Source organism: Lonchura striata, chromosome 27 (assembly GCF_046129695.1).
Source record: "Lonchura striata isolate bLonStr1 chromosome 27, bLonStr1.mat, whole genome shotgun sequence".
Classification (NCBI taxonomy): Eukaryota; Metazoa; Chordata; class Aves; order Passeriformes; family Estrildidae; genus Lonchura; species Lonchura striata.
Window position 1 is genome coordinate 6,107,918 of NC_134629.1, and position 13,384 is coordinate 6,121,301.

The following is a 13,384-nucleotide window of genomic DNA, read 5'->3' on the forward strand; positions in this document are numbered from 1 at the left end:
CCGCGTGGGGCCGCAGGGACACGGCCCCGCCGGCGGCTCCTAATTAATGATTAATCAGCGCTCCCCGGGGCCCGGCGCCGGGGCGGGGGGGGTGCGCGGCCCGGCGGCGCCGCTGCGGGGGAGGGAAGGGGGGCACGGGGGGGTTCTGCCACGGGGGGACGGCAGGGCCGGTGCCACGGTCACTCGTGGGGGTGCGGGGAGCGTAGTGAGGGGGTGCCCTGCGCCGAGCTGGGCACGAGGGCACGCGGAAATGTGGAGGCATCCTCAAGGGGGGTGTGCGTGTGTGCAAACAAGGGGGGCTGTGAGTGTGTAAGGGGTGTGTCAGGGTGAGGGTGCGCGCAAAGGGGGCTGTGAGTGTGTGACGGGTGTATAACGAGGGGTGTGCAAGGACTGTGTGTATGAAGATGGGGGTGGTGTGTGTGTAAGGGCTGTGTATGTGTAAAGGTGAGCGTGCAAGGGGTGAGTGTACGTGTGTGTGTGCAAGGCAGCGTGTATGAAGTGTGTGGAGTGTGGGCAAGGTGGGTGCGTGCCCCTGTGAACGTCTGTGTGTGTGCCAGGCTGCGTGTGCAAGGGCTGTGTGTGCAAGCTGCATGTGTGCACCCGCACCTGTGTGCACGTCTGCCGTGCCTAAGGCGTGCACAGGTGTGTGGACACGGGGATTCGTGTGTTTGCACACAAATATAGACGGGTTTATGTGTCAGTGTATAACAGGTCTGCCTGAGTGTGCAAGGGTGCGTGTGTGTGTGCAAGGGCGTGTAAATCTGCGAGGAGGCTGTGTATGTGCAATATCTATGTGTGGCACGGAAAACGCGTGTGCAAAGGTTTGTGTGTGCGTGTGCAAGGGGATGTGCGTGAGCGTGCAGGGGTGTGCGCAAGGTGGTGGGTGCACGCCACGGGTGTGCAGGGGGCTTCGTGTGCGTGTGAACACACACGTGTGGGTGCAACACGCGTGTGCTAGGGCGTGCAGTGTGTGCCTGTGCAACGGGGGTACCGGGATGTGCGCGGGGCGGGTGTGCAAGGGGAAGGCACTGGGGTGCGTGTGCAAGTGACACGCTCGGGGGTGTTGTGCGGACACGGGGGGCCCCGCCGCGCGTGTCCCCGCCATGTCGGTGCGTGTGTCCGTGCGCGTGTGCGCAGCCCCCGGGGTGCGAGTCCGCCCCCGCCGCTCCGGGCCGTACCGGGCCGTTCCCGCCGCCGCCGCTGCGCCTTTAAGGCCGCCGGCCGGGAGCGCCCGGGAGCGGATCCGGGCGGGGGGGGGGAGGGGGGGCGGGCACCGGCCGGGGCGGGCCGGGGCTGCGCGGCCGCGACCGGGACCGGGGCCGCCACCGCCACCGGGGGCCCGGCCTGGGCGCGAGATGGGGCGGCGGGAACGCGGCGCGGCCGCCGTGTAGGAGCGGGCGGCGGCGGGGCCGTGGCGGGGCGCGGGGCCCCGCGGCCGGCGGCGCCGGAGGCGGAGGTGAGCGGGGCCGCCCGGGCGAACCGGGAGCGGCGGGAGGTGTGTGGGGGGGGTGGATCGGGGCGGCGGCGGCGGCGTCGGGGACCGGGACCGGGACCGCGATCGGGACTGGGACTGGAACTGGGATCAAGGCGGTGGGGCGACACCGGGCTGGGCCCCCGGGCGGCGGCAGCGGTGCGGCCCCGGGGGGCTGCGCGGTGCTCGGCGGGGTCCGGTGCGGCGGCCGGAGGGAGCTGCCGGTGCTTGGGAGGGTCCGTCGCGGCGGCCGGAGGGCGCTGGTGGGTCCCGGTGTACGGGCCGTGCTCGGCGGGGCTCCCGTGCCCGGAGCGGGGAGGGAGGCGGCCGCCGCCACCAGGGCCGGCCCTTCCCGGTGGCCGTTCTTCACTGCCGCTCGCCCGGAGCAGAGAGCGGCTGCCACGTCCCGGCTCGTTCCCGGTGCCCCGGGGCGGCCGTGCCCGGTAAAACCCGTTGGCCGCTGTTCAAGACAAACAGGGCCGGGACGCCCGGGTCGGTCCCAGCTTTGTCGCAGGTCGCTGCACCGGGAAGGGCGGGCTCGGGGCGGCCTCCACAGGGCCACGCACCGGGCACCGGGACAACGGGAACCCGACACCGGGAACCCAGCGCTGTGCACGGGGATTCTGGCACCGGGCACCCAGAACCGGGACACTGGGGCACAGGGAACCCAGCACTGGCCATTCCCACAGCCGCCATGGGGGCAGTGGGAGAGCCGGGACTTGGGCTCTGCATCCCCCAGGGTAGCGGTGGGGACATCAGGACCCTCCGGTCTTTGCACGGCCTCGCACCCCCGCGGACACCGGGGCTCCCGTCGGGGTGTCAGGATGGGGGACCAAGCGCTGACTCCTCCTCGGTGCCCGCAGCATGTCGTGGTTCAGCGGCATCCTGGTGCCCAAGGTGGACGAGCGGAAGACGGCATGGGGGGAGCGCAACGGCAAGAAGGGCCCCCGGCCCCGAGCCGGCCTCTGCGGGCCCCGCTACATGAGCTGCCTGCAGGACCCTGAGATGGAGCGGGGTGCGGGACCCCCCCGGGGGCTGCGCTGCACTTGGCAGGAGGATCACTACGGCAAGAAGGGGCCCGCGGGCGACCTGGGACTCAAATCGGTGGACACGGGCTTGGAAGACGGCGAAGCCAAGGGGCCGAAGGGAGCCAGGGGACACGGGGGGCGGCCATCGGCCGGAGAGTGCTGGCGGCGGCTGCTCCAGGTTTTCCGTTCCAAACGCTTCCAGTCGGCCAAACTGGAGCGGCTTTACCAGCGCTACTTCTTCCAGATGAACCAGAGCAGCCTGACGGTGCTGATGGGAGTGCTGGTGCTGGTTTGTGGGGTGATGCTGCTCTTCCTCTGCCTGCCCGGTGCCCCCCACGTGCCGGCAGCCGCCGCGCTGGCCGGTGCCACAGCCCTGTTCCTGCTCCTCATGGTGCTGTGCAGTCGCAGCGCCTTCCCCCAGGACTATATGTGGGTGGTGAGCTATGTGGTGCTGGGGCTGCTGGCCGGGGTGCAGGCGCTGGGGACGGTGGCCGTGGCGCCCCGAAGCGCGGCCGAGGGCGTTTGGTGGAGCGTCTTTTTCATCTACATCACCTACACGCTGCTGCCCGTGCGGATGAGGGCGGCCGTGCTGGCCGGGGTCCTGCTCTCCGCCCTGCACCTCGCCATCGCCTGGCACCGCAACGCTGCCGACCCCTTCCTCTGGAAGCAGGTAGGGACACGCCTGGGAGGGTCCCACCCACCTGCAGGTGGGACCTCATGTCCCTGAATCCTGCTCTGCAAACTTGGGTTTTTTTTTTTTTCACTCGGATGTTTCTGCTGGTGGAAAGTTCTAGATGCAGGAGGGACCCCCGGGGAGAGATCCCATGCTGGGGTCCCGTGGTGGGACAGGGTGGGCCCCTCATGCCGGCACAGACCCACCATTGTGGGCTGCACCGGGAGGAAGGGGCACCCACAAAGCCCCCGTTGTAGGGCTGGCGGAAACCCCCGAGGAGGGAAGCAAGTCCAGGGCACCAGGGCAGGGGAGTGGCTGTCACCCAGGGGGGCTGGGACACTGCCAGTGTCCCCTGTCCTGCCCCTTTGAGGTGGTGGGTGCTTCTAGCAGAATGCTGCTTGCACAGGGGGGTGCAGAGGGGTCCCCTATCCCTAGGGCCACATGTTCCCAGCCCCAGCAGCTCCCCCTCCTTGAGTGAGCAGAGCCACTCGTCAGCCTTCACCCTCGCCCTGCCTGGCCAGGGCCAGGGCCACGTGCAGTCCCCGCGGGGCACAGGGCGAGGAACACAACGACATCGGAGGCCAGCAGGGTCACGGGAAGGGCCGCTCCCCCGGGGGAGGGTTCACCCCTTCAGGGCAGGAGCGATGGGGCTCTGGGGGGATGCAGTGGGGCCAGGGAGGGGATGCGAGGCCTCTGTTCCCAGTGTCCCAGTGTGCTTGAGCACTATAAATAGCCCTGGCCCCGGTCCCGGGGGATGGGGTTGGGGGAAACCGCAGCTCCCTCCGCAGTCATCTCTGCTTTCTGACTTCCTCTGCTTCCCGAGGGCGTCCCCATGACCCCCGTGCTCCAGGACCCCATGTACCCCTGGCTCCTGTGTCCTCAGATCCCCCCGCTCTGGTTTTCTACACCCCACATCCCTACGTTCCCCCTGCCCTGGGTCTCCAGGTCCTCCACATTCACCCTATGCATGTCCCCTGTGTCCCCAAGTGCCCTCTGCTACCTTACCCTTTGTCCCCAAGCCTCTGTGATCCCCCTACCCTGTGTCCCCTTTGCCCCCCCACCCTGTGTCCCCTTGTCCCCTTTACCCCCCATTCTGTGTCCCCAGGTCCCTGCATCCCCTGTTCCCTGGTTTCTCACAGCCCCAAGTCCCCCATGTCCTTGCAGCCCCGTTGCCCTGTTTTCCCATGTCCTTTGGTGCCCCACATCCCCCTGACCTTGTCCCCTGCACCCTCCTTGCCCAGTGTCCCAGAACCTCCATGTCCCCCTGCCTTGAGCCCCCATGTTCCCATACCCACACCCCTCTCTTTGCAGCCCCCTCCTCCCCTTAGCAGCACCCACCATACCAAAGCCAAGCTTCTGTGCTGCAGAGGAGGGTGGCTGGGAGTCCCCGGGTGGTCACACTGAGCCCACCTTCCCCCCAGCTCGGCGCCAATGCCCTGATCTTCCTCTGCACCAATGTGGTGGGGGTCTGCACCCACTACCCGGCCGAGGTGTCGCAGCGCCAGGCCTTCCAGGAGACCCGCGGCTACATCCAGGCGCGCCTGCACCTCCAGCGGGAGAACCGCCAGCAGGTGGGATTGGGGGTCCCGGGGGTCCCCGTGCTGAGCTGGGGGTCCAGCAGCACCCTGGCCCTGCTGACGGGACTGCTCTGGCTGCAGGAGCGGCTGCTGCTGTCAGTGCTGCCACAGCATGTGGCCATGGAGATGAAGGAGGACATCAACACCAAGAAGGAGGACATGATGTTCCACAAGATCTACATCCAGAAGCATGACAACGTCAGGTACTGTGGGGACAGGGGTGTGGGCGAGTTTTGGGGGAGGCATCACTGGGGGAGGGTGTCTGGGGCAGCGTGTGGGCCATCTCCAGCCCGTGCTCTTCCTCCTGGCAGCATCCTCTTCGCGGACATTGAGGGCTTCACCAGCCTGGCCTCGCAGTGCACGGCCCAGGAGCTGGTGATGACTCTCAATGAGCTCTTCGCCCGCTTTGACAAGCTGGCTGCGGTGAGTGGAGGGGCTGGGGGACTTTGGGGGGTCCTGGAGCCCTCCTAATCGCTCGTGCCCCCCAGGAGAACCACTGCCTGCGCATCAAGATCCTGGGGGACTGCTACTACTGTGTGTCGGGGCTGCCGGAGGCACGCGGGGACCACGCTCACTGCTGTGTGGAGATGGGCGTGGACATGATCGAGGCCATCTCGTGAGTGGGGCAGAGCTGGGGGCTGTGCCTGTCCCCAGTGCCACCACAATTTGGGGGGCTGCTGGTGCTGGTGTGTCCCCAGTGTCATCATAATGTGGGGGGCCGTGCCCATCTCCCATGTCCCAGGTGTTACCACAACCCTGAGCGGCTGTGTCTGTTACTGGTGTGTCCCTGGTGCTGCTGTAACTTGGGAGGGCTTGCAATTTTGGCAAGTCCCAGGTGCCACCACAGCTTGGGGGACAGGTCCCGTTCCTGGTGCTGACACAGTCCGGTACTCGCCAGTCTGGGTCACAGTGCCTAGGGGTGCCATCGGGTGCTTGGGGGTGACATGGTGCCTCAGAGTGTCATGGGGTGCTTGAGGATGCCATAGAGTGCTTGGGGGTGCCAAGGGGTGCCTGGGTGTGCCATGCCTGTGAGTCCAGTGGTGTTTTGGGTTGCTGTGGGGTGCTGCAGTGCCTGGGAATCCTGAAAAGCCAGGGGCTGCTTGGGGATGCCTCAAAGCACCTGGGGGGGGCCACGGAGTGCCCAAGGGTGACATGGCACCGGTCCCATCCACAGGCTGGTGCGTGAGGTGACGGGGGTGAACGTGAACATGCGTGTGGGCATCCACAGCGGGCGGGTTCACTGCGGCGTCCTAGGACTGCGCAAGTGGCAGTTCGATGTCTGGTCCAACGATGTCACCCTTGCCAACCACATGGAAGCGGGCGGCAAAGCTGGGTGAGCCTGGATGGGGGGGCTGGGCTGGGGTCTGGGGTGGGAGGTGCTGGACAGGGCTCAGCACCTTCATCCCCCCCATCCCCAGGCGCATCCACATCACCTGGGCAACGCTGCAGTACCTGAACGGGGACTATGAGGTGGAGCCGGGCCACGGGGGCGAGCGCAACGCCTACCTCAAGGAGCACAACATCGAGACCTTCCTCATTGTCGGCTGCAGCCAGAAGCGCGTGAGTTGGGGGTCATCTGAGAGGCAGCAGGGGCGTGGGAAAGCTGGGGTCACCCCCTCATGGCCGTGTCACCCTGCAGAAGGAGGAGAAAGCCATCCTGGCCAAGCTGCAGCGCACTCGCGCCAACTCCACCGAGGGGCTGGTGCCACGCTGGGTGCCCGAGCGCTCCTTCTCCCGCACCAAGGACTCCAAGGCCTTCAGGCAGATGGTGAGCAGCCCTGGGGAGGGAATCGGGCACGGGGGACCCTCACCACAGTGCTATCAGCCACTCGCTGCCCTTCCGTGGCTGTCAGTAGCTTCCCCAGCCCTGCTCGCAGCCCTCGTGGCTTCCTCTGCTGCCTGCAGGCCCCAGGGAGTTCCTGCGTGGCCCCTGGTGCTCAGCAGACCTTGGAGATCCTCCTCGTTCTCACCAGCCCTGGGCACCCTCAGGGGTCTCCTCTCCTCACTGGTGTTAGACATTCCCCCTAGACCCCTCCCTCCCTCCTTTGCAGACCCCTGGGACCCTCTTGTCCTTGCCAAAAACCCTGGGGGACTTCTCCTGCCCCATTTACCCCTGGAACTTTGTCCCCCATCCTGGGTGACCCTGGGGGGTGCCCCATATCCTTGTCACTCATGAGGGTTGCCCCCATCTGTGTCAGTGTCTCTGACATCTCTCCATTGTGTCTCCCAGGGCATCGATGACTCCAGCAAGGACAAGTAAGTGCTGGGCTGCTGGGGCGGGGGTCGTGACCAGCCTCTCCCTGGGGCAGAGCTGGGAGCCTGGGAGGGTCCTGACCCCCCATTCCCCAGCCGTGGTGCCCAGGAGGCCCTCAACCCTGAGGACGAGGTGGATGAGTTCCTGAGCCGGGCCATTGACGCCCGCAGCATCGACCAGCTCCGCAAGGACCACGTCAAGAAGTTCCTGCTCACCTTCCAGACCCCTGAGCTGGAGAAGAAGGTCGGGGGACCCTCTGCTCCCTTTGTTCTGGACCCATCATTCTGTCTGTCTTTTGAAGTCCCCTCTGCCCTGGCCCCGTCAGCATCTTTGTCCTCCCATCCCCTGGGGTCTTCTCTGTGCTGGTTTCATGGTCCCTCCGCCTTCTCAACCTCATCCCCTCTATTCCATCCCCTGGGGTCCCCCCTGTCCCCTCCCATCCCCTGGGGTCCTCTCATCCCCCACCATTCCATCTTCTGGGGTCCCCCTGTCCCCTCCTATCCCCTGGGATCCCCTCCCTACATCCTATTCCCTGCATCCCTGGAGTCTCCCTCATCCCATGCCCCAGGGTGTTCCTGTCCCCCTTTTCCCCACCCTCTGGGGTCCCCTCCTTTCCCTCCATCTCATTTCTTGCATCCCCTGGGGTTCCCTGTTCCCCTCTAACCCACCCTTTGGGGTTGCCCCTGTCCCCTACATCCCATCCTCTGGGATGTCCCCAGTGCCCCTTCATCTGCATCCCTTTGGGTCCTCCCATTTCCCTCCCTCCCCAGGTTCTCCCTGTTTGTCTCCACCCCTTTCACTGGTGTCCCCTCAGTTCTGCTTCCATTCTTCCCTTCGGATCCCCCTGAGGCTCCTGGGGTCCCCCCTCTATCCATCCAACCATCCCACCTCCCCGTCTCCTCAGTACTCCAAGAAGGTCGATGACCGTTTTGGTGGCTACGTGGCCTGTACCCTCCTCGTCTTCTGCTTCATCTGCTGCCTCCAGATCCTGGTGTTCCCCCAGTAAGTGCTGCAGCCCCCCCCCCCAAATACCAGCTCTAATCCCCCAACCCCATCAGTCACCTCCCACCTCTCCCCAGCTCCTCGCTGATGCTCGGGGTCTATGTCAGCATCTTCATCCTCCTTGCTGCCATCCTCTTCATCTGTGCCATCTACTCCTGCGTCACTGTGAGTACCTGAGGGCTGGGAGGGTTTTTGGGGGGCTTGGCCATGCCTGACAAGCTCCTTGGTGCCCCCCAGCTCTTCCCCACCGCCCTGCAGCAGCTCTCCCGCAGCATCGTCCAGTCCCGCGCCCGCAGCACCGGCATCGCCGTCTTCACCATTCTCCTCGTCTTCATCGCTGCCTTTGTCAACATGGTAGGGCCATGGGGGCTTGGGGGGTTTTGGGGGGCTGCGGGGAGCTGCAGGGCACCGCCTCACCCCTCTGGCCCCCCAGTTCTCCTGCAGCCGCGTGGCCCTGCGGGACTGCGCCGCCCGCGAGCTCAACGTCACCCCCGGCTCTGTGGGGCCCTGCCAGCTCCGCGCCCTCAACTTCTCCCTGGGCACCCCTGCAGGCTCCTGCCACGGTGACGGGCTGGCCTGTGACTTCCCCGAGGTGAGCGGCCGCGGGCACCGCCTGGCGCGAGGCACGGCATCGGGCTCCCACAGGGGTCCCTGCTGCTGCCAAGTCCTCCCTGGGTGCTGGCAGAGGGGTCCCATGGGTGTAGCGTCCCCAGGAATGCTGGCACGGATCTCTGTAGGATTGTCCCCAAGGCTGCTGGCACAGGGTCCCCATGGGTGTAGTGTCCCCAGGAATGCTGGCATGGATCTCTGTAGGATTGTGTCCCCAAGGGTGCTGGCACAGGGTCCCCATGGGTGCAGTGTCCCTAAACACGCTGGCACAGGGTCCTTGAGGACCCAGGGTGCTGGAATGGGGTCCCTGCAGGCACTGTGTCCCTAAGGATGCTGGCACAGGGTCCCAGAGGGTCCAGTGTCCCCCAGAGTGCTGGCACTGAGTCTCCATGGGTGCAGGGTGCCAGCACAGGGTCCCCACACACACGGGGTGCTGGAACAGGTCGCTCGGGTCCAAGGTCCTCAGTGGGCGCTGGCACTGAGCCCTCGAGGTTACTGGGTGCTGGCACAGTGTCCCCAGGGGTGCAAGGTCCCTGTGGGCGTGGGGTGCTGCAGGAGTTCCAGGGGTGCTGCAGGGTTCCCAAGGGTGCCATCCAGTCTTGCCAAGGTGCTGCAGGGTGTTCCTGGAATGCTTTCCGGGGTCCCTGGGGTGCTGCAGGAGTTCCTGGGCCCGAACCGGTGTTCCCAAGGTGCCATTCAGGGTTCCTGGGGTGCCATCCGGGGTTCTGGGGGTGATTCAGGAGTCCTGTGGTGCCAGCTGGTGTTCCCAGGATTCCCAGGGGTGCCATGTGGGGTTCCCAGTCTGCTGCAGTTCCCATGGGTGCTGTCCAGGGTTGTCCAGGAGTTCCATCCTGGGGTTCCTGGGGTGCCATCTGGGGCTTCCAGGGTTCTGCAGAGGTTACTGGGGTGCCACCAGGGACTTCCAGGAGTGCCTGCCAGTATTCTCAGTGCTGCCAGTATTACCAGGAGTTCCCAGAGTGCCATCCAGCATTCCAAGGGTACCATCCAGGGTTCCCAGGGTGCTACAGGGGTTCCTGGAATGACAGTCCTGGTTCCTGGGGTGCCATCTGGGGTTCCCAGGGTGCTGCAAAGATCCCAGGGGTGCCATCTGGTGTTCCTGGGTACCATCTGGTGTTCCTGGGGTGCCTCTGCACCCCACCATGTGCCCCCCAGTACTTCAGCTACAGCGTGGTGCTGAGCCTGCTCGCCTGCTCCGTCTTCCTGCACATCAGTAGCATCGGGAAGCTGCTGCTCATGGTGGGCATCGAGGCCACGTTCCTGCTGCTGGTGGAGGGGCCTCACGCAGCCCTCTTTGACAATGCTGACCTGCTGGTCCTGGCCAATGCCCTGTGAGTGCCCCCAGTCGCCCCAGGGGTCCCCCCCTCGGAGCTGTGTCCCCACCCCACTGACCCCTGGCTCCTGTCCCCACAGGCCCCCCTTCAACATCACCCAGGGAGAGTGGTGAGTGGAAAAATGGAGCCTGTGGGGACCTGAGTGTGGGGGTGTGAGGGTGGGCAGAAGCAGGAGGGTCCCTTGGGGGTGGGTACAGCCTGAGGGTCTCTGATGTGAGTTCAGCTTTGGGATCTGGGTGCAAATTTGGGGATCCTTTGGGTGGGTGAGTGGATCTTTGGGGTCTGCCGTGCAGATTTAAAGTCCCTGGGATAAGGAAATGAATGTTGGGGGTCTGGATGCAGGTTTGGGGTCCCTGAAGGGGGTGAGTGCATCTTGGGGTCTGGGTCGGTTTTTGGGGTTTGAGTGTAGGTTTTGGGTCTCTTGGATGAGTGGGTGAATCTTTGGGGTTGGGTGCACGTTTGAGGATCCCCTGGGTGGGTGAATGGAAATTTTGGGGTCTGAGTGCAGATTTGGTGTCCATGGAATGGGTGGATCTTTGGGGTCTGGGTGGTGTTTGGGATCTCTGGGTGGGCAGGGACGGGTCCTTCAGCCCACCTCAGGGGTCCTGGGGGTCCTGCAGCCCGGCAGAGGGGAAGGTGGCCCTGCGCTACGTGACCCCCGTGGTCCTGGCCGTGTTTGCGCTCGCCCTGTACCTGCATGCGCAGCAGGTCGAGTCCACCGCCCGCCTCGACTTCCTTTGGAAGCTCCAGGTATGACCAAGTTGTGGTGGGCTGGGAACGACCCTCTTCCTGCCTCCTGAGACTGGGACTGACCCCCTCCCTGCACCCCAGGACTGGGGTGATAATGGGCCTTCCCATACTCAGACAAGATTGACTCCCCTCCCTGAACCGTTGTGGTTCTGGGACTGATCCTACTCCCTGGGATTGGGGTGACCATGGGATGGGAACTGTCTCTTCCCCTACTCCCTGGGATTAGGATGGCTGTGGGGCTGGAACCAAGCCCTTCCTTCCATCCTGAGACCAAAACTGACCCTTCCCTGCCCCCCAGAACTGGGGCAGTCATGGGACAGGGACCAGTCCAGGGCCAGGACCAACCCCGTCCCCACACCCTGACTTGAAGGTGGCCACAGGGCTGGGAGCAACCCTTTCCTTGCATGCCAGCACTGGGGTGACCATGGGGCTGGGACCAACCCCCACCCCACACTGTGCTGCTGGGGCAGCTGTGGGGTCCTGTGGCAGCTCCCAGCTGGGTGTGTGCCCACAGGCAACGGGTGAGAAAGAGGAGATGGAGGAGCTCCAGGCCTACAACCGGCGGCTGCTGCACAACATCCTGCCCAAGGACGTGGCCGCGCACTTTCTGGCACGGGAGCGGCGCAACGACGAACTCTACTACCAGTCCTGCGAGTGCGTGGCCGTCATGTTCGCCTCCATCAGCAACTTCTCTGAGTTCTATGTGGAGCTGGAAGCCAACAACGAGGGTGTGGAGTGTCTGCGGCTGCTCAACGAGATCATCGCCGACTTCGATGAGGTGCTGGGGCAGAGAAGGGGCAAGGGGGTGCATAGGGGTGAAGTGCACAGGGGTGGGGTGCAGTGGGCAGGGTTCGTGTGGTGCTGGAGAGGCTGTGGGGCAGCAGGGATGAGGCTGTGGTCCAGGGAATGTGGTCACAGGGTGCTGGAAAGGCAGTGGAGCAGTGGGGATGAGGTACAGGATGTATGTCATCCTTGGAGAAGGCATGGAGCAGCTTTCATGGAGCCACAGGAATGGATGCAGAGGCTGTAGAGCACTGTGGATAGAGTGCACAAGGATGAAGTACAGGAAGATGGGGTGTTGGAGAGGCTGTGCAACAGCAGATTTGGGGAAAGGGTGCAGGAGATGGAGTGCATGGGGTGCAGGAGAGGCTGTGGAGCACCATGAATGAGGTGCAGATGGGATGCACAAGATATAGAGAGCCTGCAGAGCACCATATTTGGACAGGGCGCAGGAGATGGTGTGCAGGGGGTGCTGGAGGGGCTGTGGAGCACCATGGAGGAGGCAGGGGATGTCATGGGGTGCTGGAGAGGCTGTGGAGCAGCATTTGTGGAGCCGCAGTGCAGGGTGCAGGAGGTGCTGGAAAACCCACGGAACAGCATTCACGGAGCCATGGGACGGGGTTGGGGTACCCTGTTGAGGTGCTGCGGGGGTGAGCCCAGCCTGTCCTCCCAGATCATCAGCGAGCAGAAGTACCGGCAGCTGGAGAAGATCAAGACCATTGGCAGCACCTACATGGCGGCATCGGGGCTCAACGCGGCCACCTACGACCGCGAGGGCCGGAGCCACATCGCGGCACTGGCCGACTACGCCATGCACCTCATGGAGCAGATGAAGTACATCAACGAGCACTCCTTCAACAACTTCCAGATGAAGATTGGTGAGCCCTTGCACACCCCTTGCACACGCCCCTCTGCACCTCCAGCCATCCCACACTGTTGTTCATGGCTTTGTGCTGGCGGCTCTTGCACCCCTTTTTTCCTCTCTCCCAATCACCTCTTCTTTTTCTCTTTCATACCCCATTTTCCTCTCTCACACCCCTTTTCTTTTTGCACCCCCTTTTCTCCCCTCCTGTCCTTTTTCCCCTCTTGTACCCCCTGTTCCCTCCCTCACCCCATCTTCCCCTCTCACCTGCCCTTTCCCCTCACCCCTCCTTCCAATCTCTCCCTCCTTTTCCAATTTCACCCACCACCCCTTCTTTTGCCCCCCTCACCTCTCTTTCACCCTTTTCCCCTCTCATCTCCCCTTTCCCCATCACCTCCTCTTTTCCCCCTCCACATTCCTCTTTTCCATGTCACTCTCTCCTTTTCCAAACTCACCCCCTCACTCCTCTTTTCCCCTTCCCTCTTCCCCAAGTGTGGGGGGTTCATCCCTGACTCTCAACCATGTACCCCCAGGCCTGAACATGGGCCCAGTGGTCGCAGGGGTCATCGGGGCTCGCAAGCCCCAGTACGACATTTGGGGCAACACCGTCAACGTCTCGAGCCGCATGGACAGCACTGGGGTCCCCGACCGCATCCAGGTGAGTCAGGGGTGGGAGGGACACAGGACACCTGCCCAGAGACCCCCCCTCCAGGTCTCCCCCTTTACCCCTGTGTCCCCCCTCCAGGTGACAACAGACTTGTACCAGGTGCTGGCTGCCAAGGGCTACGTGTTGGAGTGCCGGGGGCTGGTCAAGGTCAAGGGCAAGGGGGAGATGACCACCTACTTCCTCAATGCGGGCCCTGGGGGTAGTTAGGGGGGTCCCCATGGTGTCCCCCCCATGCCGGGGACACCCCCAGCCTGTGCCGAGCTCAGGCGAAAAAAAAAAGGAAAAATCCCCAAATACACATATTTAAAAAAAAAAAGGGAGAAATGGACACAAGGAGGTGGTTGGGGGGCGTGGGGAAG

General features: G+C 64.4%; 1 protein-coding gene across 1 annotated transcript; it reads left to right on the forward strand.

Annotated features, from left to right (window-relative positions):
* The first annotated feature begins 1,401 nt into the window (after nucleotides 1-1,401).
* On the forward strand, nucleotides 1,402-13,362 carry ADCY6 (adenylate cyclase 6). Its single transcript, XM_021548287.3, has 22 exons — nucleotides 1,402-1,456; nucleotides 2,335-3,169; nucleotides 4,594-4,743; nucleotides 4,831-4,952; nucleotides 5,061-5,172; nucleotides 5,238-5,365; nucleotides 5,924-6,082; nucleotides 6,168-6,309; nucleotides 6,389-6,517; nucleotides 6,980-7,005; nucleotides 7,099-7,246; nucleotides 7,908-8,005; nucleotides 8,083-8,170; nucleotides 8,243-8,359; nucleotides 8,439-8,597; nucleotides 9,788-9,963; nucleotides 10,046-10,075; nucleotides 10,587-10,716; nucleotides 11,231-11,494; nucleotides 12,170-12,374; nucleotides 12,892-13,016; nucleotides 13,104-13,362. Exons 2-22 carry the CDS (start codon nucleotides 2,336-2,338, stop codon nucleotides 13,230-13,232), a joined length of 3,471 nt encoding a protein of 1,156 aa, XP_021403962.2. The 5' UTR covers nucleotides 1,402-1,456; nucleotide 2,335; the 3' UTR covers nucleotides 13,233-13,362.
* The last annotated feature ends 22 nt before the right edge of the window (nucleotides 13,363-13,384 follow it).